At 42.4% G+C, this 25,338-nt stretch overlaps 1 protein-coding gene across 1 annotated transcript in view; it reads left to right on the forward strand.

Moving 5' to 3' along the window:
* LOC311010056 (uncharacterized protein) overlaps window positions 1-22,119 on the forward strand; it is a gene marked incomplete at both ends in the record, with an annotated part of 47,058 nt that extends 24,939 nt beyond the window's left edge. The window contains 11 exons of the mRNA XM_084004537.1: window positions 1,977-2,199; window positions 4,030-4,344; window positions 4,438-4,719; window positions 8,341-8,655; window positions 8,749-9,030; window positions 13,405-13,719; window positions 13,972-14,100; window positions 14,851-15,180; window positions 16,531-16,694; window positions 16,899-17,027; window positions 21,916-22,119. Coding sequence (XP_083860663.1) covers window positions 1,977-2,199; window positions 4,030-4,344; window positions 4,438-4,719; window positions 8,341-8,655; window positions 8,749-9,030; window positions 13,405-13,719; window positions 13,972-14,100; window positions 14,851-15,180; window positions 16,531-16,694; window positions 16,899-17,027; window positions 21,916-22,119 — 2,688 coding nt within the window. The remainder of the gene's footprint in view (window positions 1-1,976; window positions 2,200-4,029; window positions 4,345-4,437; window positions 4,720-8,340; window positions 8,656-8,748; window positions 9,031-13,404; window positions 13,720-13,971; window positions 14,101-14,850; window positions 15,181-16,530; window positions 16,695-16,898; window positions 17,028-21,915) is intronic.
* Window positions 22,120-25,338: the final 3,219 nt, after the last annotated feature.

Below are 25,338 nucleotides of genomic sequence, written 5' to 3' on the forward strand. Positions count from 1 at the left end.
ATTAACATTGGTTAAGCTGTGCACTTTAAACTTAATCCCATCGGTCACTATAGTGACCATGAAAACATTTTCAGTTAACAGGTCCTAAAAACATTACTGAATATTGTATCGATCCATTTCCAGAAAGTATTGAAGTAATAAAACCTCTCAATGACATGTGCAGTGTTGCATGTTTAGTGTAAATGTCACATGACCAGAGCTGATTACTTCCTGGTTGCACCTGTAGAGGAGGATGGCTGCATGAAAGCTCCGACAAAAAAAGCTTAGTAAAGTATGTTAATATGAAGATAAGACTAATATTTCTGGTACACATAATCTTTAAGATGTTTAGTATTGATATATGTATTTACAATCACTCAACTCTGTTCACTGAAGTCACAGAATGAAGAAACATGTTGTGACCAGTGGGATAACACAATGTACATTATCTAGATGGACATGTACTTGTTACATGAGAAAGATGCTGTCCTCAGTGATGGTGATAGTGATGGGTCAGATATGGACTATGAGGGGGAGACACACACACACACACACACACACACATACACACACACACACACACACACACACACACACACACACACACACACACACACACACACACACACACACACATAAATATATACATTTATATATCAAAGTTTAGTTTGATGCTTTCCTCTTCTTGAATGCAGAATACCTCTATCCTGAATAACCCCTATATTGTAAATTAATCATGTGACTGGTCTACAGATTAAATATTACAATGTTACAATGAATGCACTAAAGTAATATTGAACTAAAGTACAAGATAAAATGTTAGAACAAAGTTAGAACATGAAGGTTTCAATACATTTTACAAAAGTCACAATGTTACAATAAAGGAGATGTTTTGAGTTTGCTTTCTGTATTCATATCGGTGATGTATGAGGACTTTTGATATGTAAAATAGTCACACTAGCATGTGATGAAGTATTTTAGTGGCGATGATGGAGATGCTGCCAGAAACAGAGTTTTACATTTTAGAAGTATTTTATAAGACTGTGAAGGAGAAATATGCTAACATAGACATTATCCCACCGGTCACCTTTGTGACCATAAAACACACTTTTCACCTAATTTTCCATGAAGATTTTCAAAAGTAATGATTGATTATTGAAAAGGGTTAGTAATGACATATGATTTGGATATTTCCATGTCTGGGAAAAATTTGGGATTAAATGGGTTAAGCTAACATTAATGATAACTTTAGCTAGTTAATGTAGTTTATATGGCTGCAGGCCCATTTTCTCTAAATCACAACTTAAAAAGAAGCTAAGCTGTCTGTCTCTCCTGTCTCCCTCCATCATCTGCTGTCTGTCTCTCTCTCCATCATCTGCTGTCTGTCTCTCTCCTGTCTCCCTCCATCATCTGCTGTCTGTCTCTCTCCTGTCTCCCTCCATCATCTGCTGTCTGTCTCTCTCCTGTCTCCCTCCATCATCTCCTGTCTGTCTCCCTCCTGTCTCCCTCCATCATCTGCTGTCTGTCTCTCTCCTGTCTCCCTCCATCATCTGCTGTCTGTCTCTCTCCTGTCTCCCTCCATCATCTGCTGTCTGTCTCTCTCCTGTCTCCCTCCATCATCTGCTGTCTGTCTCTCTCCTGTCTCCCTCCATCATCTGCTTGTCCTCAGAAGGATGGATGCAGGAGTGGACACAAACAGGATTTTCAAAGAGCAGTGGTCACATCGACCAGATATTCGCTCTCTTCAACATCATTTGAAAACATGTTTGTTGATTTTATTTCATTGAATGAAAACAATATATATGTTTGTGTTTCTCCAGGACTCCAGGTTGAAGGAAATCACAACTCAACAGGTAAATAGAGAAATTAACAAGAGAGAAAGAAAACAGAATCTTCACTTCTTTCACTGACGACTCTCTTCTTTCTGTTCAGAGCCTGATGATGTCAGGTTGGTGGGAGGAGCCAGTCGCTGTGCTGGAACACTGGAGGTGAGACAGGGAGACTGGAGACCAGTGGATAGCTATGACTGGACCCTGAAGGGAGCAGCTGTTGCCTGTAGAGAGCTGGACTGTGGCTCTGCTGTTTCTGTAGGACGGAGAGAGGAGTCCTCAGTCAGACCTGTGTGGTGGATCAGGTCTGACTGTGTTCATTCTGGATCCACTCTGAGGGAGTGTGCAACATCAGTCTCCTCTTCTTTCATCCTGAATCTCACCTGCTCAGGTAAGCCCCTCAGTGACATCATCTATGACATCATCAGTAATGTTGCTGTGTGTCACTGCTGCAGGCTGTGGTGTTCTAAACATGTTCTGGTGTTACAGTTTATTTCAATTTCTTTGGCTCATCTCTTGAAACTTTGTTAATATTCTCAGAACCTGATTTGTCTAAATAGCTTCCATGTTCCAACACAACACCATAACTCACCTGCAAAAGGTCAGAACTCACTCAAAACATTGAAGTCGTGCTTCAAAACAAAGTTAGTGTCTCATATAAAAAGTCTCTGCCCTCCAAATGAAAAGTTCCTTTGACCTCATGGAAACAATGGTGGTCAGAATGTTTAGATGTTTTTCAGGACGGCAGTGGAGCCTGGAAATGTTCCTTATATCCACATTTCAGGTTTGTCCTATTTCTTTAGTTGACCCTGAATGTTTCCTCTACTAGAATGTTCTGTTTGTCCAGTGAACTGAACACTAAACTGAATACTATCCACATGCTGATTTCATCAGTACAAGTTTCTTTGACAGTATTACACACTGCACTCACGTTTCCATGGAAACGGTTACAGTTGCCCTGTTCATGATGTACCTGAGCAGGTTCCTCCATGTTCAGACATTGTGGTTATTCTGTTGTAGTCCAGCTCTATAAATATGTTTGGTAACAGCCGTACTCATGAATAGCACCTGTCAGCTGACTGGAGATGACGTCTGATTGGTTGATGTAAGATGGGACAAACTCCTCATTGGTTAGTGAAGTTCAAGTTTCTCCTGACAGACAATTTACCAGTTTAGTGGACGTTAGAAAATACTCCATAGTACATAATGATATTCATGGTATATATGCTGACACATTTAGACAGTTGAATGGACTATTGTACATGTGATGACTCACACCATGAAATAATTCATACATGTTTTGAAGAGGACAACTATTCAACTGAGAAGCAACATAATCAGTTTTGATCAGCAAGATATGTTCAATCATTAATTGTGCAAATTGTAGATAATTGTACAGGATTAATAAAATAATCAAGAGGGCTGGCTCAGTGATTGGTTTTAACCCAGATAAGCTTGAGGTAATAGTGGAGAAGAGAACAAGGACCAAGTTGAAAACAGTCCTCTATGATAACCACCCACTCCACAATATATTTAGGGATCTTAAAAGCTCTTTCAGTAAGCGTTTAGTGATGCCTCGGTGTTCTACTGAACGACTCAGACGCTCCTTTGTTCCTGCAGCAGTCAGATATTTTAACCACAAATAGCGGCTGTCTATTGTTGTTGTTGTTGTTGTTGTTGTTTTTTAATCTTCTGGAGGTGTATATTTTTCTTATATTTATTTATTTATTTATCCTTGCCTATATTAATATCAATTTAAATCACTTGCTTTGAGCAGCCTACTCTGTTGTATGAAGTATCCAATCATGTTGATAAGTTTTGTGCAATGGTATGGTAATGTTTGTATTGTTTGTTATGTGGATGTTTGTGTTTTTATTGCGTGGCAAAGCAGTTTCCCCTTGGGGATCAATAAAGTTTTCTAATCTAATCTACTCATTTGCATATATGTGCTAAAACATTTGCAATTTGTCTAAAAGAATGAGAAATGATAATCTGTTGTGAAGCAGTGGCCAGTGGTTTGGAGGTTTACACATGTTGTTTAGAAAATATTCATTATCTTTTGAGAATTGTGGCAAAGCAATTGAGAAAAACTGTAAATGATGAACTGATGGTGGAATTGTTTTGAGTCCAGTTTGAATCACTGAATAGTTTCATGACATCTTTTTCTCTGGTGTCTGGTGTCTTTTCTCTCTCTCTATTTGATCTTCTATCATCTCTCCAGACTCTGTCAGGCTGCTGAATGGGACTAGTCTGTGCTCAGGCAGACTGGAGGTGAAGTCCAACCAGTCCAACCAGTGGTGGTCCTCAGTGTGTGAAGCTGACTTTGACCAGCAGGATGCAGAGGTGGTCTGTAGGGAGCTTGGCTGTGGGGCTCCTTCAGTCCTCCAGGGGGCGCTCTATGGAGACGTGGGGGCTCCAACGTGGACCAAAGAGTTCCAGTGTGGAGGCCATGAGTCTGCTCTCCTGGACTGTAGAAGCTCAGGCTCAGATAGAAACACCTGCTCACCTGGCAAAGCTGTTGGACTCACCTGCTCAGGTAGAAGAGGAGCTGCAGCTTTGATCTGGTTCATTTCTGTTCTCATCAAACTCACTTTGCTCTTTGACTGACGACTCTCTTCTTTCTGTTCAGAGCCTGTCAGGTTGGTGGGAGGAGCCAGTCGCTGTGCTGGAACACTGGAGATGAGACATCAGGGAGACTGGATACCAGTGGTTGGCGACTGGACCCTGAAGGAAGCAGCTGTTGTCTGTAGAGAGCTGGACTGTGGCTCTGCTGTTTCTGTAGGACGGAGAGAGGAGTCCTCAGACAGACCTGTGTGGATGATCAGGTCTGACTGTGTTCATTCTGGATCCACTCTGAGGGAGTGTGCAACATCAGTCTCCTCTTCCTCCATCCTGAATCTCACCTGCTCAGGTAAGCCCCTCAGTGACATCATCTATGACATCATCTATGACATCATCTATGACTGTGGTTTTCAAACTGGGGCGTGCCGAGTAGGGCCCTATGACAGAATCACATATTTGGACAATGAAAATGTAATCAACTGTAAAATGCGGAATTTCATTGAATTTATAAAAGTATTTAAAAGTATTTGTTTTCTCTAATATATATATATATATATATATATATATATATATATATATATATTATTATCATTATAAACGTTGAGAGTCTCTACTGTCTAACAACACCGCTTCATCCAGCGTCTCTCCTCTCTGTCAGAGGGGCGGGGCTGACGCACACACACACAGCACTCCGTGAAATGAAACAAAGATATGGACGGAGCTCTAGAAGCGATGACGTCATGACAAAGATGCATGCAATGTGGTTGTTTTACTTTCTTCATTCTTACTTATCTAGAAAGCTGTCAGCTGTTGGTAATTCAACATATTCAACATATCTGCTGAATGCACCAAGATATCTGTATGAGAGAAACCTCCACGTGTGCTGCTTCAGGAGTCCTCTGGGCCGACCACCAAGCAGCCTGAAAGGACTCCTTCTTCAGCTCCACAGCTTTCTGAGCCGCTGGTTTCCACCAGCAGGTTCTTTGGTTGCCACCATAGCAGGCACCAAAAGTGGCCACAACTCTGAGCAGCTCAGTCGGGGACTCGTCAGTATCTCCACCCCCACGTGGAGTCCTTCACCCTGAACACCTCCTTACAGGGCTCCAGACTAACTTTATGCATTGGTTGCACTGGTGAGCCTAACTTTTTTTTTTAAGGTGCACCAGCACAAAATTCAGGTGCACCCACATTTTTCATTGCGTCGCCTTTAACACCAAAAGGTCACCTTTTCATCGCTCTCCTTTTACATAATGACGCCCCCTTATGGCCTAGGTTAACTGCAGCACCATCAGCACCCAGAGCACCCGTTTTCTCCAGCCAATCTGCACACTGATGCCCAAACGCAGCAAATGCTTGCTTTGTGGCAGCATAAATTCCTCAAGAATAAAAAGATCATACAGGTCACTAGCCTATAGATTGCAAATGGAAAACTGTTTATGTGATCTTAGCCTAGCCTACTGATATTTTTACTTAGGCTATTCATTTTTAATAATATTAGGAATAGGCTACTATACAATTTCCTATTCATGATGTCTCATGCTGTAATGTGGGCCTTCAAACACTGTGCGTGTCCATGCTCCACCGACATGTCCAATTAACATGTTGACCGGCCTCCCTTTATGCAAAATGCGGCAGTAGACAATAACGCACTCCTTCGTAGAGACTCTTCCACAAACGCACTATTACCGGCCATATTCTGACCGCACTCCCGACAATAAATGCAGTGCATTGAGTCCCTTTCTTCATCGTACATCAGCCAGGGGAATTGCTTCAACCAGTCCTGTCTGAAGGCATATTTTGGGGCTTTTTAATTAATTAATTAATTGTCTTGGGGCCAGGCTTTCTGCCTCTCTTCATTTTCAAAGAAAAGTACCGGCTCAGCTCGCTCGCATTTTTCGAACTGACACAATTTACAGCAGTGAAAAGGACCACAGCCAATCAGAGGCAAGGACCCGCCCGAGCTCTGTCTCTTATTGGTTTAGACCACGTTTCTAAACACAGCTTTATTCTCAGGAAGATAAGAGAGAATCCAAAGTTGTAACTTCTCTGTGTGGAGAGCAACGTTTGTGGAGTCTCTGAGCAGAAGGAACAGAATAGAGGATCTGCAGATGATGATGTGTTTCTGCTTGAAAACATATTGAAAGTGTTGAACAATGGATAACAGTTGTTAGAGTGTATTCATGTAAATGTGATGTAACACTGCTGCAGGCTGTGGTGTTCTAAACATGTTCTGGTGTTACAGTTTATTTCAATTTCTTTGGCTCATCTCTTGAAACTTTGTTAATATTCTCAGAACCTGATTTGTCTAAATAGCTTCCATGTTCCAACACAACACCATAACTCACCTGCAAAAGGTCAGAACTCACTCAAAACATTGAAGTCGTGCTTCAAAACAAAGTTAGTGTCTCATATAAAAAGTCTCTGCCCTCCAAATGAAAAGTTCCTTTGACCTCATGGAAACAATGGTGGTCAGAATGTTTAGATGTTTTTCAGGACGGCAGTGGAGCCTGGAAATGTTCCTTATATCCACATTTCAGGTTTGTCCTATTTCTTTAGTTGACCCTGAATGTTTCCTCTACTAGAATGTTCTGTTTGTCCAGTGAACTGAACACTAAACTGAATACTATCCACATGCTGATTTCATCAGTACAAGTTTCTTTTACAGTATTACACACTGCACTCACGTTTCCATGGAAACGGTTACAGTTGCCCTGTTCATGATGTACCTGAGCAGGTTCCTCCATGTTCAGACATTGTGGTTATTCTGTTGTAGTCCAGCTCTATAAATATGTTTGGTAACAGCCGTACTCATGAATAGCACCTGTCAGCTGACTGGAGATGACGTGTGATTGGTTGATGTAAGATGGGACAAACTCCTCATTGGTTAGTGAAGTTCAAGTTTCTCCTGACAGACAATTTACCAGTTTAGTGGACGTTAGAAAATACTCCATAGTACATAATGATATTCATGGTATATATGCTGACACATTTAGACAGTTGAATGGACTATTGTACATGTGATGACTCACACCATGAAAGAATTCATACATGTTTTGAAGAGAACAACTATTCAACTGAGAAGCAACATAATCAGATTTGATCAGCAAGATATGTTCAATCATTAATTGTGCAAATTGTAGATAATTGTACAGGATTAATAAAATAATCAAGAGGGCTGGCTCAGTGATTGGTTTTAACCCAGATAAGCTTGAGGTAATAGTGGAGAAGAGAACAAGGACCAAGTTGAAAACAGTCCTCTATGATAACCACCCACTCCACAATATATTTAGGGATCTTAAAAGCTCCTTCAGTAAGCGTTTAGTGATGCCTCGGTGTTCTACTGAACGACTCAGACGCTCCTTTGTTCCTGCAGCAGTCAGATATTTTAACCACAAATAGCGGCTGTCTATTGTTGTTGTTGTTGTTGTTGTTGTTTTTTAATCTTCTGGAGGTGTATATTTTTCTTATATTTATTTATTTATCCTTGCCTATATTAATATCAATTTGAATCACTTGCTTTGAGCAGCCTACTCTGTTGTATGAAGTATCCAATCATGTTGATAAGTTTTGTGCAATGGTATGGTAATGTTTGTATTGTTTGTTATGTGGATGTTTGTGTTTTTATTGCGTGGCAAAGCAGTTTCCCCTTGGGGATCAATAAAGTTTTCTAATCTAATCTACTCATTTGCATATATGTGCTAAAACATTTGCAATTTGTCTAAAAGAATGAGAAATGATAATCTGTTGTGAAGCAGTGGCCAGTGGTTTGGAGGTTTACACATGTTGTTTAGAAAATATTCATTATCTTTTGAGAATTGTGGCAAAGAAATTGAGAAAAACTGTTCATGATGAACTGATGGTGGAATTGTTTTGAGTCCAGTTTGAATCACTGAATAGTTTCATGACATCTTTTTCTCTGGTGTCTGGTGTCTTTTCTCTCTCTCTATTTGATCTTCTATCATCTCTCCAGACTCTGTCAGGCTGCTGGATGGGACTAGTCTGTGCTCAGGCAGACTGGAGGTGAAGTCCAACCAGTCCAACCAGTGGTGGTCCTCAGTGTGTGAAGCTGACTTTGACCAGCAGGATGCAGAGGTGGTCTGTAGGGAGCTTGGCTGTGGGGCTCCTTCAGTCCTCCAGGGGGCGCTCTATGGAGACGTGGGGGCTCCAACGTGGACCAAAGAGTTCCAGTGTGGAGGCCATGAGTCTGCTCTCCTGGACTGTAGAAGCTCAGGCTCAGATAGAAACACCTGCTCACCTGGCAAAGCTGTTGGACTCACCTGCTCAGGTAGAAGAGGAGCTGCAGCTTTGATCTGGTTCATTTCTGTTCTCATCAAACTCACTTTGCTCTTTGACTGACGACTCTCTTCTTTCTGTTCAGAGCCTGTCAGGTTGGTGGGAGGAGCCAGTCGCTGTGCTGGAACACTGGAGGTGAGACAGGGAGACTGGAGACCAGTGGATGGCTATGACTGGACCCTGAAGGAAGCAGCTGGTGCCTGTAGAGAGCTGGACTGTGGCTCTGCTGTTTCTGTAGGACGGAGAGAGGAGTCCTCAGACAGACCTGTGTGGATGATCTGGTCTAACTGTGTTCATTCTGGATCCACTCTGAGGGAGTGTGCAACATCATTCTCCTCTTCCTCCATCCTGAATCTCACCTGCTCAGGTAAGCCCCTCAGTGACATCATCTATGACATCATCTATGACAGCAGTGTTCCCAGTATGTTCCTTCCTCTGTCCCAGTGACAGTCAGTGGTTTCCACTGGACTGAACTGTAAAGTTCTCCAGGACAATGACGTCCTAGAATGTAGAGAAGTGGGCTGGTTTCTGGAAGCTTCAGACCCTCCATAGACTGCTGAGCTTCACCTGGCAGGACACACCTGTCTGTCTGTCTGTCTGTCTGTCAGACCTGTGACATCACTTCCTGTTTTAAGGGTCCATCTTGTTGAACGGAGGGTAAATGTGACCTTTCATCTCTCGTCCTTCATTTCCATCTAAAGTCTTACCAAACTCCTTTCAGTAGAGAACTACAAACAGGAAGTAGGACCATATAACAGCTGTGCTCAGGTCATTTCACTGGCTTCCAGTCCATTTTAGAATTGATTTGTTCATGTTAATGGTGTTTTTAAGACCCTACATGGTCTGGGACCCCAATATCTCTCTGACAGGCTTGTGAGGTACCAAGCAGCCAGACCTCTCAGGTGGTCTAGAACAGGCCGTCTGGTTATTCCCCGGCTCTCCAGGAAAACTGGTGAAAGTGCCTTTAGCTTTTCATCATGGTGGGTGAGCCCCGATGCTGTTGTCCTTTAAAACTAAACTGGAAACATTCCTTTCTAGCGGCACCGTCCAGGGGCCCGTTCCAGAAAGCAGGCTCAACCAACTCTGAACTGAACCCTGAACTCTGAGCAGACCAACTCTGAGTTTTCTGTTCCAGAACAGCTGTTCTGAATTAGTTCAGTCAACTCTGAGGATGTAAACTCTGAGTTACGCGCGTGCCTGCCGACTCTATAAAGCCATCATCAATGGAGCTCTGATACTACGATTCACCATGGCAACCGGGAGAGAGTAAGAGATATTACTGAGTGTTTATGTAGAAAAGGAGGTCATCCTTAGAAAGCGGAGCAACGTAACTGCATCAAAATAGAGACAGTTGGCGTGGCAGATAATCACTGCCTGACTTAATGTGTATAACTGAATGAAACAGTCGATTGATCTAAAGGTGATAAGTCTTTACTTACAGTCCCACAGCGTGACACTGGTGTAACAGTTAGCAACGCTGCCTACGGTTCAGGCGACAGAGGTTCAACTCCCGTGGTTCACAAAGTAGCGCAATGAGCAAACAATCATTTTCATATCGGTGTAATCCCCCCAGGCACAAAAAGAAAGTGGCTACAGCTGAAAATTAAGCATAAGAATATTGCACAAATATGTAGACTAAGGCATATGATTTTAGTCATATTTCACATATTAAACAGTAAATATAAGCAGCTATTTCAACAAAGAAATGTCCTTTTTCAGAAAACTCCCGTTCGCAAAAAATCTAGAGCTCTGCAAAGAATCTGGATTATGTCCACGATATGAAATGTTGAAAATGTCAGAGAATATTGTTTAGATATGTGATCGGTAGGAAAAACAGTAATTTTCTTCTAAGTAATCAAAATCCTCTCCCGACGTAAAGCTGCTAGAATCACTTTTATTTCCATATCGATGGTTGACGAGGAAAGGACCGACATTGTTTTCAGTTGGTTCAGATTTCGGAAAAAGGCAGACATGTAGGAGAAACTCAGGGTTTGTTGAAGCAAACCTGCCAGCGAGCAGGTTAGGTTCACAGAGTTGGTTACTATGGTAACTGACCTAAAGGTTGAGTTCACTCTCTTTCTGGAACGGAAAACTCAGAGTTTCCCTCTTCTCAGGGTTAACAAACTCAGAGTTTCAGGAAAACCTGCTTTCTGGACCGAGTCCCAGGAGTCTGGTTGAAGGTCTGGATTATTACTTTCATTGTGTTCTTTCTTTTTATTGGTTTTAACCTGCATGTCACCTGTTGCTTTTACTATTCTTTATTTATCCTTTATCTTTTTATTGACTTGTCTTATAGATTCTAACTAGTTGGTTGCTTCTTTTCATGTATTTTTACTCCTACTTTTTAAAGGTTTTGATTCACATGAATCATTTAACACATCTGGTGCTTTTATGCAAGGACCTACAGACACCCTGTGCTCAAAGAAAATATCCTCAGTAATTATGAGACATGGGATGGCTCTAATTAATTTCTTGACCTGAACCTTTAGCCAGGCCCAGCTCCATCTGCACCTCAGCCCTGACGCTAGCTGTGCTACATAGATAGCGTCTTCCTCTTTGAGCTCTCATTCTGGAAAAGAACTGTCCAGATTAAGGATCGACCGATATGGATTTTTTAGGGCCGATGCCGATACCGATTTTCTGATCATCAGTCTTGGCCGATGACCGATACGGCCTGCCAATTTTCTTGAGCCGATATTTGGAGCCAATATTACTTTTGCTCCCTCAATTTACATGTTAAAAATGACACTGATTACAAATATTACAAGTGTCAATTTAAGATGGAATATGTATTGAACTTAAAAAAGGTGAGGTAGAACAAGAACAAGTAGAACAATATTGAACAAATATTAACAGCAGGTGAGGTAGAACAAGTAAAGTGCTGAAAAAGTGTCAGCCAGTGCTGCAGGAGTCGTCTCGCTGAAATGCTGCCACACTGGATTGGTTTTCTGAGTCTCTGCCTTTTCTTTAAAAAGAATCAACAAAAGCACATATCAGTGTCAATCTCTTGTGCAATCATCTTACATTAATATCACCTACATTATGTTTGCATCATATGAAAGGTGGATATGGTTAACTTTACAAGGGGAAAGGCTTCCACATCTACAACACAGTCTTGATGCATTGCTTGCTGACAAATTATGAAACAGATATAATCAGATCACTAAATGACTTTTGTCAACACATTTTAATAATTTACGAAAACAATAAACCTGAAAGCCATCAAAATAAAATGCTCTATTTGTAATTTAAGACTGCCATGTTTTTTTTCTACACAAAATAAAATGAGCATGTCTTCGGCTACTAGGCAACACCTAGTATGCAGAGACAACACACTAATAATAATAGGTCTGAACGAAAATGCAAAAAAAAAAAAAAAGCTGCCAGCAACCTCAGAACATTAAGTAGCAGAGGAAAGTAACTTGATGTCAGATGCACATTAAACAACAGACTGTTTCTGTTCTAAACTGCACAACGTTAACATGGATACATATTCAACAAAGTATATAAACATTCTCTCAAAGGTAACGCTCTCCTTCAGTCAGCTCATATATGGCTGCGAGACGTGTGTCCCACGCATGCGCACACAAACACACCATGCACCCAACCTTCCCAATCTTACTTTATTTTACGAAAATAGTTCACCGAAACGTGTTTCTGAAAACATTTTAGGCGAGAAATAAGCTATGCAGTTGCTGAATCTGTCTTTATTTTAGATCGACAATGCTCAGTTTAAAAAAAAAAGCTTGCAGGAGGCGCCGTCTCTCGAAACTCGCCGCGATGGCATTACAGGGCTTCTTACATAGACAATGAATGGAAACGTCCCGCTCCGGGAAAAACGATCAGCCAAAACAGCATTTAACATTAAACAGCGTATTATATCGTTGGCAGATAACGAGACTTACCTCAAAGCCAGTATCATTGAAAAGTGAAGAAGACGATGATGCCGTTATCTTGATGTTCCACCAAAGATATTTTATTGTGAAGGAGATCACACTCTGAAACGCCAATAGTCTCACTCCAGTCTATGTGAAATTATGCCAACGACCCCCCCCCCCCCCCCACCTTTGGATCAACACGAATGACATATTTGGACTGAAAACGGTGAATTTTGCCCAAAAATATTCTATTCAATGCATTATGTAAAATAACATTCTGTTATATTAAAATATATCAAAATATTGGTTGGAACAAGTCTGTCTTTCCCAAACTTTGGTTGTGACTTGTCCTTATCGTCCCGATGCAAACTTCCGCCCTCGTGCACACATCAAACTGTGCAGCTCTAATGTGATCATCACAGGTTAGCGGCTGCATGAGGACCATGAGGGAGAACATGGACGTCCCCACTATTCTGCAACAGCAGTGCTGTGTGAAGAGAGTGCAACACATTTCTTTGTCACACGGCTGATATGGTGTTAACGTGGCACAGTTGGTGTCTCCCTGCCTTATTCCGTGGAGCATCCACAGTTAGTGAAGTGTTGTGTTGTCTGCTTGTGGACCTCGGTGTCACAGTGGGACAGAGACCACATCAGCTTCACCCTTAAGCCACGAGGACACGGGAATGTGATGGAACATGGCTGCAGGCTGTGGTGTTGTAACCATGTGTTCTGGTGTTCATGATGAACTGATGGTGGAATTGTTTTGAGTCCAGTTTGAATCACTGAATAGTTTCATGACATCTTTTTCTCTGGTGTCTGGTGTCTTTTCTCTCTCTCTATTTGATCTTCTATCATCTCTCCAGACTCTGTCAGGCTGCTGAATGGGACTAGTCTGTGCTCAGGCAGACTGGAGGTGAAGTCCAACCAGTCCAACCAGTGGTGGTCCTCAGTGTGTGAAGCTGACTTTGACCAGCAGGATGCAGAGGTGGTCTGTAGGGAGCTTGGCTGTGGGGCTCCTTCAGTCCTCCAGGGGGCGCTCTATGGAGACGTGGGGGCTCCAACGTGGACCAAAGAGTTCCAGTGTGGAGGCCATGAGTCTGCTCTCCTGGACTGTAGAAGCTCAGGCTCAGATAGAAACACCTGCTCACCTGGCAAAGCTGTTGGACTCACCTGCTCAGGTAGAAGAGGAGCTGCAGCTTTGATCTGGTTCATTTCTGTTCTCATCAAACTCACTTTGCTCTTTGACTGACGACTCTCTTCTTTCTGTTCAGAGACTGATGATGTCAGGTTGGTGGGAGGAGCCAGTCGCTGTGCTGGAACACTGGAGGTGAGACAGGGAGACTGGAGACCAGTGGTTGACATTGTCTGGACCCTGAAGGAAGCAGCTGTTGTCTGTAGAGAGCTGGAATGTGGCTCTGCTGTTTCTGTAGGACGGAGAAAGGAGTCCTCAAGAAGACCTGTGTGGTGGATCAGGTCTGACTGTGTTCATTCTGGATCCACTCTGAGGGAGTGTGCAACATCAGATTCCTCTTACTCCATCCTGAATCTCACCTGCTCAGGTAAGCCCCTCAGTGACATCATCTATGACATCATCTATGACAGCAGTGTTCCCAGTATGTTCCTTCCTCTGTCCCAGTGACAGTCAGTGGTTTCCACTGGACTGAACTGTAAAGTTCTCCAGGACAATGACGTCCTAGAATGTAGAGAAGTGGGCTGGTTTCTGGAAGCTTCAGACCCTCCATAGACTGCTGAGCTTCACCTGGCAGACTTGTGACATCACTTCCTGTTTCCACAGCGTATCTTGATCTCATTCTAATGTTTAACGCTAGATTATGGGCTGTAAGTCTCATGTTGTGCAATAAAAGTTTTCAAACATATCTTTTGTGTTTGATAATAATAATAACCATAATTATAATGACAATAATAAAGGTTATTTATAGCACTTATCAAAACAAGTAGTTACATCATGCTTTATGAGGCAGACATCAAGAGAGGAAAGGAGAGAATAAAATGCAACATACACACATTTCCAGATATTTATGAACAAATATGAATAAATCCAAATGAATTCTTAAAAAATATATCAATCTGAACGTGTTCACAAACTACAGGTAGCATCTAACAGGATGTAACTGTTTCTATAACTTCCTGTGACGTCTATGAAGGCTGCTGGAAAGTGTTGGACTGCACGGCAGCTTTTAGGCTCCGCCTCCTGCTGCTGCCGCCTGATCTCGTCTACTTTCCAGGCGAGGAGCAGTTCATCTCCAACGAGCCTCATGTGACCGTTCATCATCTCTCTGTCTTTACAGACCTGCTGCTGCAGCCAAACATCTCCGTGTCCTCCTCCATGGACGGGGTCTCCGAGGCCCAGCAGCAGGGGTTTCAGGCGTTCAGGCGCTCCACCTTCATCGTCTTCTGCTCCGTCCAGCCACAGTACCCAGGAGGCTCCTTCCAGCTCACCTTCACCTCCTCCAACTCAGCACACAACTACACCCAGCCAGCTGTCAATCACACTGCCCACTTCCTGTTTCCTGCTGCAGAGCCCGCCCACCAGGGACGCTACAGCTGTGTTTATCACGTCCATGTTCTTTCTCATAACTTCTCCTCTGAGAGCCGTCTGCTCTCTGTCACTGTCGTAGGTAAGCTGACTGTTCAATTCCTGATTATGACTGAAAGAAGTGAAATGTAATAATATTCTTTTAGATTTAGGTTTAATCCCACAGACACAAAAAGAATGTGGCTGCAGCTGAAAATGAAGCAGAAGAATATTGTGCAAACAGGCAGCCTAAGACATATGGTTTTAATCTGATGCCAGATTGCCAGTCTGCCCATGCTCGGCAATAAACTCCTTTCTGATTCTGATTCTGAACATCGTGTCCCGACGTCAGGCTGCTCCAATCAATGTGCTTCCATATCTATTAGGTGGAAGTTTAGGTTCACTGTCTTTGTGGAACAGAGGACCCAGAGTGTCCCTCTTCTCAGGCTTAACAAACTCAGAGTTTGAACTAAACCTGCTTTCTGGAATCCAGCCCTGATCTAGTGAACAAAGTGAAACCAGGTCTGTAAATGGTGACAGCAAACAATGGACTGGAGGACAGAATGCCAGGTCCCTAGTTTGTGTTGAATGGCAGCTGTTGGAGTCATGATGAGTCATGTGATGACTGTCCATGTGTTTGATCATCAGATCTGAGACCTGTCATCATCAGATTGGTCACCGTGCCGCTGATTCTGCTGTCGGCGCAGGTCGGCCTTTACTTCTACTGTAAGGTACTGACACATGTCTGTTGTTGAGAGCACTGACTCAGTCTGTGTTCATTGACCTGGAGAGAGGAGCCATGCAGGAAGTCACATGTCTGTGTGCTGTCACGTCTCTCCAGGCCAGCAGGGGGCAGAAGCCGGGCAGACGGGAGGACGTGGAGCCGGATTATTACAACCTGGGCGTTGGTGCAGCTGAAGGAGGGCCGACTGAACAGGAAGGAGCTCGGGGAGCAGAGTAGCACCTCCAAGGAGCTCCTCTCACATCCACATGGGTTTCTAACACACCGACACCAGCTCATGTTCATACGCATGTTCCTCTGGAAATATGACTGATCACATTTCTACTATATTGTTATTACTCTGGACATGAAAAGATGTCCATGTTGAAGTGGGGGGTTTGGAGCTAGGTGCTATCTCTGAAGCGTGAGGATCTGCTGGTGATGCTTCTGTACCTCTTCCCTGATGGTAAAAGAGTGAACAGGTGATGTGCTGGGTGGGAGGGGTCAGTGGGGATGTTTCTAGCCTTCCTGATGATTCTGGTGTCATAGTGTGAGGCGATGGTAAGCAGACTGCAGCCAATGACCTCGGAGGTTCTGTGCACTACTTTCTCTCTGTTGCTAACCCCAAATATCCTCAGCTGATGGAGAAAGTGGAGTCTCTGCTGGACTTTGCTGACAATGACACTGATGTTCAGGTCTCATGAGAGGGGCTGGTGTATGGTGGGACCTAAGAAGCAGAAGGAGGAGACCCTCTCAACAAGATGGCCATAGATGGAGAGGGGGAGGTGTTGGGCTGCCTTCTTTCTGAGGTCAACCATCAGCTCTTTGCTTGTAGATGTATTGATGATGAGGTTGTTGTCTTGGCACCACCTCACCAGCTGTTCTACTTCACCCTGGTAAGCACCCTGCCACTTTCCTGATGTTTTGATGGTGGAGCAGCCTTCTGAAGTCATGCTCTGAGATTGAAAAGGGTGGACCAGCCAACCTAGGGTGGGGAGACTGAGAGAGCTGGTCTGAGCTTCACTGGACTCCAATCTACAGTAGAAATGACACAATTACAATCCCATCTCCACATTAATAACCTGTTTGAGCCCCTCCAGTCTGGTGTTCGCCCCCTCCACAGCACTGTAACAGCCCTCGTCAAAGTCCTCAATGACCTCCTCACCTCTACTGACACAGGTTCCCTCAATATCCTCACCCTCCTCGATCTGAGCGTAGCCTTCGATACCGTGAGCCATAACATTCTGCTCTCCAGGCTCCAAGACCTCGGTATGGAAGGTACCGCACTCAGCTGGCTCCAACAGATCCCACTTTATTTCCCTCCATAACCACACCTCTTCCTCAGCCACAGTCACACAGGGTGTTCCCCAGGGATCTGTACTCGGCCCCCCTCCAAAATCCTGGTCCTCACCTAGAAGGCACTCCAACATCTGGCCCCCCCTCATCTCCCTGACCTCATCCCCCCCTACCAACCCTCGCGGGCCCTCAGATCCACATCAGCCGGTCTCCTCTCCATCCACAAATCCAACCTCTCTTCTTTCTGTCATTGTTTTGTCTGATGGTCTGTTTATCTCTTGTCTGTAAAGCGTCTTTGGGTTCAGAAAAGCATGATATAAATTGAATGTGTTATTATTATTATTAGAAATCCTTCAGCCTCTCAGGAAGGGGGGCTCACATGATGCTTGGTCTTGTAGTTAGTGATTGTGTGCCGGCCCTGCCAAACCCCCTTAAAGTCATGGACTTGGAGCTTGTTTTCAGGTGTGACTCTAGAAGTGGCTTCAGCTGTTTGAGCTGCCTTTTGAAGTTGCTATTTAAGGAGTTTGTATTGGTCTTTGTCGCCACATTGAAATGCAGCATTTGTCTCACTGCATAGGCGCCTTACTTCCTTGTTGAAGCGAGGCTTGTTGTTGCTATGGTAACAGGTTTCTTCATGGAGACGTGGTTGAAATCTCCCAGCACCAGGACTGCAGAGTCCTGTTGGAGGTCCCAGAGACTGTTTTCACACTGACTTCATCTGTTAGTCACATATCATGACTTCACATCAGTGCCCCCTTGTGGTTCACATGGCTCATTGTTGTTATGAAGTCGATTTGGGCAGCAGGACACATTTAACTGAAGAGAATCCCAATGAACAGCTTATTTTTGTGATGAACCAAAATTCATATTTCATATGAATTTTGCTTCATTTTGTACATAAAGTGTTGACTTAATGTTGTACTTTATAAACAAGAATTTGATTTTGTATTTCAGGATTTTACTCTTAATCATTTTTGCTCATTTTATAACAATTGTACTTGATTTTGCTATTTTTCATAAGTTTTGAGCTCATTTGACTTAGTTTAAGGAATGTTGTTGTTTATCGTGACTTTTTATTCATGACGATGTTTTATATGATGAGAAGAGAAACCAAAAAGCAAAATGAAACAAAAATACCAAAAAACTAACAAATATGAGGCCATGGGATGATCAGTAAATCCAAGTAAATTTAAAAAAGTCTGTATATAGAATAATGATGAAGCATTTGTCTCAGGGAGTTTGCCCATTTTTGTACTGAACAGATTTTGATGAGAAATATGGTCAAAACTAAGCAAACAATCTGAATAAACATAAGAAACATATGCAGCAGGTCGATGCAGTTGAAGTAGAACATTGAAATCTTGACTTTGTATATTTGTTTAGGAATTACAATCGACCACAAAGCTCTCATTTCATGTTTCCATGTTCCATTTTCTGCCTATATTTGATTTCTAGACTATTTCATGTGGTACGTTGTGGTTTTGAAGTGCTGTGATTTATTTTTTAAGGAGTTTTGTTGGAGGAGCCTGAGATCTGTTCAGCGTGTTGGTTTGTTTGAGATTTGTGAAGACAGACTAAAGAGAAGACAGACTACGACTTGCCGTTCACTATTTATTCACAATTCTATCATGAAGTCAAAGCAAGAGCTCAAGGACTGTTTGTGTTTGGAAAATGCTGGTGCATGGCAGTGATAGTAGTCCCAGTGTTTGGACTTAAAACCAGATGCATGAATCACCCAGGTGTTCATGCGGATGGTAATCTATGGTCCAGTGAACTAGCAGTGCTAGCAGGCTCAGTGTAACGGTAAGGCTCACATCATCAACAGTGTTCCAGTCAATAGAACGGAGCAAAGCTCCCCATAGTACAAGAACAACATGGAACAGGGCTCTTAGTGGTGAAGTCCAACATGGAGGAATCCTCACATCCAACGACTGCTCCTCTGGAATCTTTGTGCAAATGAAAATAAATACATATATATTACATCATGTGATGTATCTGTCTGTTTTTTCACGTGACACACTCTGAAATGAACGGCTACATGTTGACACATTTAGCTCCTAACGGTTAAAAAAGTGGTGAGTATTTTAAAGTCACTTTTTATCATATTTACAGCAATATTTGTGAACTTTGTCATATTGTTTGTTTTTGTGTTCCAGCTGAGAGCAAACAGCTGACGAGTTGGCAGAGAGCATTCTGGGACCAAACAGTTCCTCCAATCGAAAGTCCAAAGTCTGTCTCCGTTTCCGATTGGTCTCTTTAATGTTGTAAAGAAATGTTTGACTCCAACGTGTCAAATCATTGTTCTCAATCACTTTGCCAGTTTTTAAATTCAAGTAGTTTCACGTCATCATGTGATCAGTCTTGGACCACTTTGAGTGGTATCTATCATTTATAAATATAATATTAAGCAGTAATAAGTGGTGATGCTAAAATTAATATTTTCAATTAATTCTTGTTGAGAGTAACCCTGACTATTATTATAGAAAATATCAAGTAATTTTACTGTATGGTTTTATAATAAATTCAATTCATAAAATCCCAGTGTCAAATTTAAATATGACACTGAGATTTGACACAAATTAAATTTGTTGAATTTATTATAAAACCATACAGTAGAATGTCTTGATATTTTCTATAATAACATTCAGGGTTACTCTCAACAAGAATCCATTGAAAATATTAACAAACCTCTTAAGGAATAAAATCCAACTCGTATCTTAAATAAAAAATAATGACGTTTAATTCATTTCTGAAAATCAGGAAATTATCCATTCGCCATGATGCACTTTGATACTGGGATTATTATGAATTGAATTTAGTATAAAAACCATGCAGTAAAATGTCTTGATATTTTTATAATGATAGTCAGGATCACTCTGAACAAGAATCCATTGTAAATATTAGCAAACCTCTTAAGGAAGAATTGTAAGTCAATTTATGATAAAATCATACAGTAAAATGGCTTGATATTTGCTAAAATAATATTCAGTATCATTAACAACTAGAATACATTGAAAATATTAGCAAACCTATCATTTTTCTCATGTTTAACCGTTGCAACGGGTATAAAAACTGCTTTCCTATCCATTTTGGCCACGTCGGGCACCCGTACCGTAAGTGCAGTAATAGATGCGCAACTGATAGCCTACTCAGCGGCGGCTGGCTTGACGGGGCTTTTTCAATCGGCGGCTGGCGTGACCGCAGTCCGTGGCTTGGGGTCATCATGCTGGGGACTCTACCACCTTTGCCGGGTGGTAGAGTCTGCCTCATGAAGTTTGGTAAAGTTGCGCTCTCCACGCTACACGACTGAGCGCGCACGAGCGTGGCACTCATTACAGCGCATTTCCTCTGCGCTCTGGTGGTTTAAAAACGAGGATAAAGTGTAACAAGCAGTGGCGGTTCTAGACAAATTTTACTGGGGGGGCCAAGGTGGGGCCAATGTTTGATCAGAGGGGCACATTAAAAAATGGAAAGTGCCGTTCTCACTCTCATCTCGCATCCGGCAAGGCAGTGTTTGGGTGCGTCGCTCTAATTATTCCGTGTAGAGCGCTGAGTCACATTAGTTCCGCTTTTGGCGCTAGCGCATAAAATCGTAATAACTTGATCAATTTATTTCATTTTCATTTTATCATTCAGTCAGCTTATTCAGTCAGCTCTGGGGGGGCCACAGGGGGGGCCTGGGACATTTTTACAGGGGCACTGGCCCCTGTAGGCCCCCGTGTAGAACCGCCACTGGTAACAAGTATACGATGGCTTAATGGCTGTATGTATGTGTGTTGATGACATATGCACAGTAAATAAGGAGAACATGTAGTTATTCCTGCTGTGTTCTGCAGTGATCTAATGGAGGGTATTTATTGTATCCTATATTACATGCAGTCGGGCCGTCTCCTCCTCCTCCTCCTCCTGCGGTGACAGCGCTGATTCAATATTTCAAATTATTTTGATTTAAAATACGAGTTGGATTTTAAAAGAAGGTGTTTATGAAAAAAATATCACTCAGTAAAAGCATCAAAAACACTGCTGGAGTTCATCATGATAACACGGATCTAACGTATGATATGGAGTGTAATTAAACGTGTGCGAGTCATCAAAATTATAATAGTTCTTCTCACGTTTACTTCCTACAATCTGACTTCAGTTCACCACAGCTCCATCTGTGTCGCTGATTCCCCTCCAGTCTCCAGAATGTGGTACCGGTACCATGCCTCAGAGTTTGCTTACAGGTAGCAAATGTATTGAATACTTAACATGATCCAAATATCTAATGTTAAAATAATGTCGTCCACTATTTGGGAATCAGCTCGGATGTTTACGCATTCTGTTAAATTTGTTCTGAAAAATAAAAAGCGTGAAACTAAATAAAAATGATATTTCTTAAGAAAAGTAAACTGTAGATGATATTGCCTGTTTATAGACCAATACAAGCACAATAAAAATGAGCATGAATTTACGTCTCTCAAGACTCCAGGAGGTGGCGCTGTGCTGCAAATGCTTCATGATAACAGCTGCAGGGATGAACCCCAGAAGTTAGCGTCACACAGAACCCCTCAGCAAAATGCTAATTAGACTTTTCCTTTAGAATATGGCAAAAACTAATGCAGCAATTCAGCTGCAGAGTCAGAAGTCAAACTCAGGTCAGAATCCTGACTTCTGACACTGTCAAGTTTTAATGAAGGAATGAAGCAGGAGGAAGATAATTATAGATTTGTATTGTTATAATATACAATGATTTGTTTTTGGAGCACCACATAAAATAAAAATAACATGCATGAACATTGACGCTGTCCACCTCTCAGTCTCACGTCTCCTGTTTCAAAGAGTGGGGGACAACATGGGGACAGCGAGAACTTCGATGACTTCATGAAGGCAATCGGTGTGAGCTTCACCACCCGGCAAATGGGCAATATGGCCGAACCCAATCTGAAGATCAGCATGGACGATGCTGGCTTCATTTCAATGAAGTCCGAAACCACGTTCAAGATCACGGAGATCAAATTCAAGCTGAGCGAAGAATTAGAATGATCCGTCTCATCTCACCTGAGCTGTCAGATGAGCAGGTGTACGATGAACCAGAACTGCCACTTGATGAAGGCCCACTAAATGTGAGGCTGCAGCCCTCAGAGGGACGTGGACTTGTCCTGCTCCTCTTGCTGGCCCTTTCAAGAATCTCCTCTCTAACTGCATTGGTGATGGGCTCAGTGTGGCGTCCTGCAACAACAAACACATGGCTTAGTTTGCTATCTACTATCTACTATATGATCGTCAGTGTGAGAGACTAATGGAAGAACCAGCATCAGTTAGTCAACATGCTGCAAGTGAAGACCAACCATGATGCAAAATGACACATTAAAAGCCTAAAAATACATGAACATTTGAAATGAGTGATCACAGATAAAGTTAGAGACCACAGAAGTTTGTCTTTTATTAAAGTCCCAGTCGGCAAGTCCGACGGATCGAGGGCACTCTGTCAGATTTGAATGTTTACAACTCTCAGGCTCCTCCCCCACGACCACCGAGCCCCTCCCCCTCGACTCAGTAGGCTTGTTCGGGATGGTCTTGGCTTGGCTTGACTTGACTTATCACGCCGACGAGAGCTGCAGGTGTCTGAGGGGGCGGGCTCTAAAAGAGACGGCAGCCAAACGCCGTCAAGTCGGACAACTAAGTCAACGTGACTATGGTGCTCAAGCGATAGAACACAGCAGCAAACCAAAGAGGATATGTTTTATATATATATATATATATATATATATATATATATATATATATATAGCCTATATATATATATACATACACACACGCAAGGCGACATGTGGAAGGCATTCTTTTTTCCAGTATATTTGTATTATCATTCTATGTTTGTATTAACCAGACCTCACATATAATAGGCCGACTCACAACACAATGCACGGAACTTAAGATCAAGCCATGAGATCATTGCGACCAAAATAAAAACTATAATTTCACCACAAGGTGGCCGCCGAGTGCAGACCTGAACACACGTCATTGAACTTTTAACCAATGAGAACCATTCCGATGTAGCGGAGGTGTGGACAAGCCGGTTGCAGCCACCGTTCACCGCGCTGCCAAGCGCCGCAAGAAGCGGCTCTTAAAAACTTGTTCCCACGATGTTTTGGGTCACGTGATATGGTCGCGACCCTGTGACGTCTTTGCAGTCGGCTGCTAAGTCGGACACAATTCTAGCCATCATGCATCGCTTTCAACCCACAATACATCACGTTAGGTAGCGCGCTGCAGGCGGCTACATCAAGTCGAATTCGCCTAGTGCCCTTTGAAATCCCTTAGATCACGCCACCGTTGAAACGCGGGTCCGATGTTGACTCTGGTTTTATCACGGGCACCGTCGCAAACTCTCTTTTTTTCCTCCTTTTCCACCGGTGTTTTCTTTTCCTTGGTTGTTTTGGACCTCCTCGTTTCTGTTTTTAACCGAGGAATTGGAAGATTGTTGCTACTTCCCTCCGCCTCCCCCCTGTGATAGTGGTATGACCCGTGGGAAGAGGGACTCTGTGTGTGCTTCAGTCTGCAGTTTAAAAAATAACAATTATAATAATAGAATTTCTTTGTCGTGTACTTTTCATTCATTCAAAGTCAAGACTTTTTTAAAGTGTTTTTTAAAGTACACTACGACTGGGACTTTAAAAAAGTCCTTTGACTGCTAAATTGCACCTTCATTCTGATGTACTATGCTTCATTTTTATTCATTGAATGAAAAGTACACTACAAAGAAAATCTATTATTATTATTATTGTTGTTATTTACTGCAGACTGCAGACTGAAGCACCTTCCAGTTAGTCTACATGCTGCAAGTGAAGACCAACCATGATGCAAAATGACACATTAAAAGCTTAAAATGTGTTTTCATGAGTGTCCTTAAAATGTCCAGCTATTTGGACGCCTTCCCGTGAAATAAGGTTGAGATTATCGAGTAAGAGACGACAGTTTTCCCAGGACTTTGTCCTCACTACTTGTTACTCCCCTCAAGTTGAAATCACGAAACCAAGTCGTTCCTTTATATTTACTGGCATTTATTCACACGAATGTGCAAAGGTGTGCCGTGAGAACTAGACATACAGAAACAGAAATACAGAAACAAACAATTACTTTCTTATCGACACCATATACGTAGCGTAAACAGTATCCTTAAGGCTACATGATGTCACGTTAGCTTTAACGTCTATCAACATTTAGTAGCAAGATAGCAACGGTACCTCATTGGCCGCTTTACTTGAGAGAAATAAAAAACAGGTCTTCAGTTCTTCATAAAAACATAAATCCTCGCTTCAATGTACTCCACAAAATACACTTGCGGAATACAATGTTCTTGCAATAGCGCTCTCTGCGCACTGAGGTATCTCCGTACCGCGAACGTGGTCCAAACAACAACAGTCCCTTCAGTAAACCCGCCCCCGTCTGTCACTTCAAAACTTCAAAGAAAACAAATAAAACAAAATAAAGGCAGTTTGACATTAAATTGTTCTTATGTCTTACTATTCATGTGTATTAACTTGTGTATGTATTACTATGTATGTGTATTAACTTGTGTATTTATTGATTGATTCAAATATGTATTAACTTATTTATTTAACCTATTTATTCAACTGTCGTTGATGGCAGCTACACTACTCACTCAGTTGTCTCCTGGAGGACGGACACTGAACAGCGCTGGTTGTCTTCCACAATATAGAAGTCATGACTCTCGAACAGTAGTGGTTGAACGTAGTAATAGCAGATATGTGATGTGTCCAGGTATCTGGTCTGTGTCCAGGTATCTGGTCTGTGTCCAGGTATCTGATCTGTGTCCAGGTATCTGATCTGTGTCCAGGTATCTGGTCTGTGTCCAGGTATCTGATCTGTGTCCAGGTATCTGATCTGTGTCCAGGTATCTGAGCTGTGTCCAGGTATCTGATCTGTGTCCAGGTATCTGGTCTGTGTCCAGGTATCTGATCTGTGTCCAGGTATCTGATCTGTGTCCAAATGTCTGCTTTAATCTCTTCTCAAGATGTGGAACTCTGAGTGTTGTGACCTCTCTAAGTGACTGTGGCCAGTCAAGTTGTACTCATTGGAATTCGGAATGTCGAGTTCAAACCAAAACAAATTTGAACACAAAAATATATTTTTAATTTTAATGTGATTTGAAACAAACTGTATTTCACAGTGTACAAAAGTCTTTCAACATCCTTACATAAAACTCTTTCCCACTTTTTCTATGCATGAAAAGTCCCA

The sequence above is a fragment of the Eutrigla gurnardus genome, assembly GCF_963514095.1.
Source record: "Eutrigla gurnardus genome assembly, chromosome: 24".
Classification (NCBI taxonomy): Eukaryota; Metazoa; Chordata; class Actinopteri; order Perciformes; family Triglidae; genus Eutrigla; species Eutrigla gurnardus.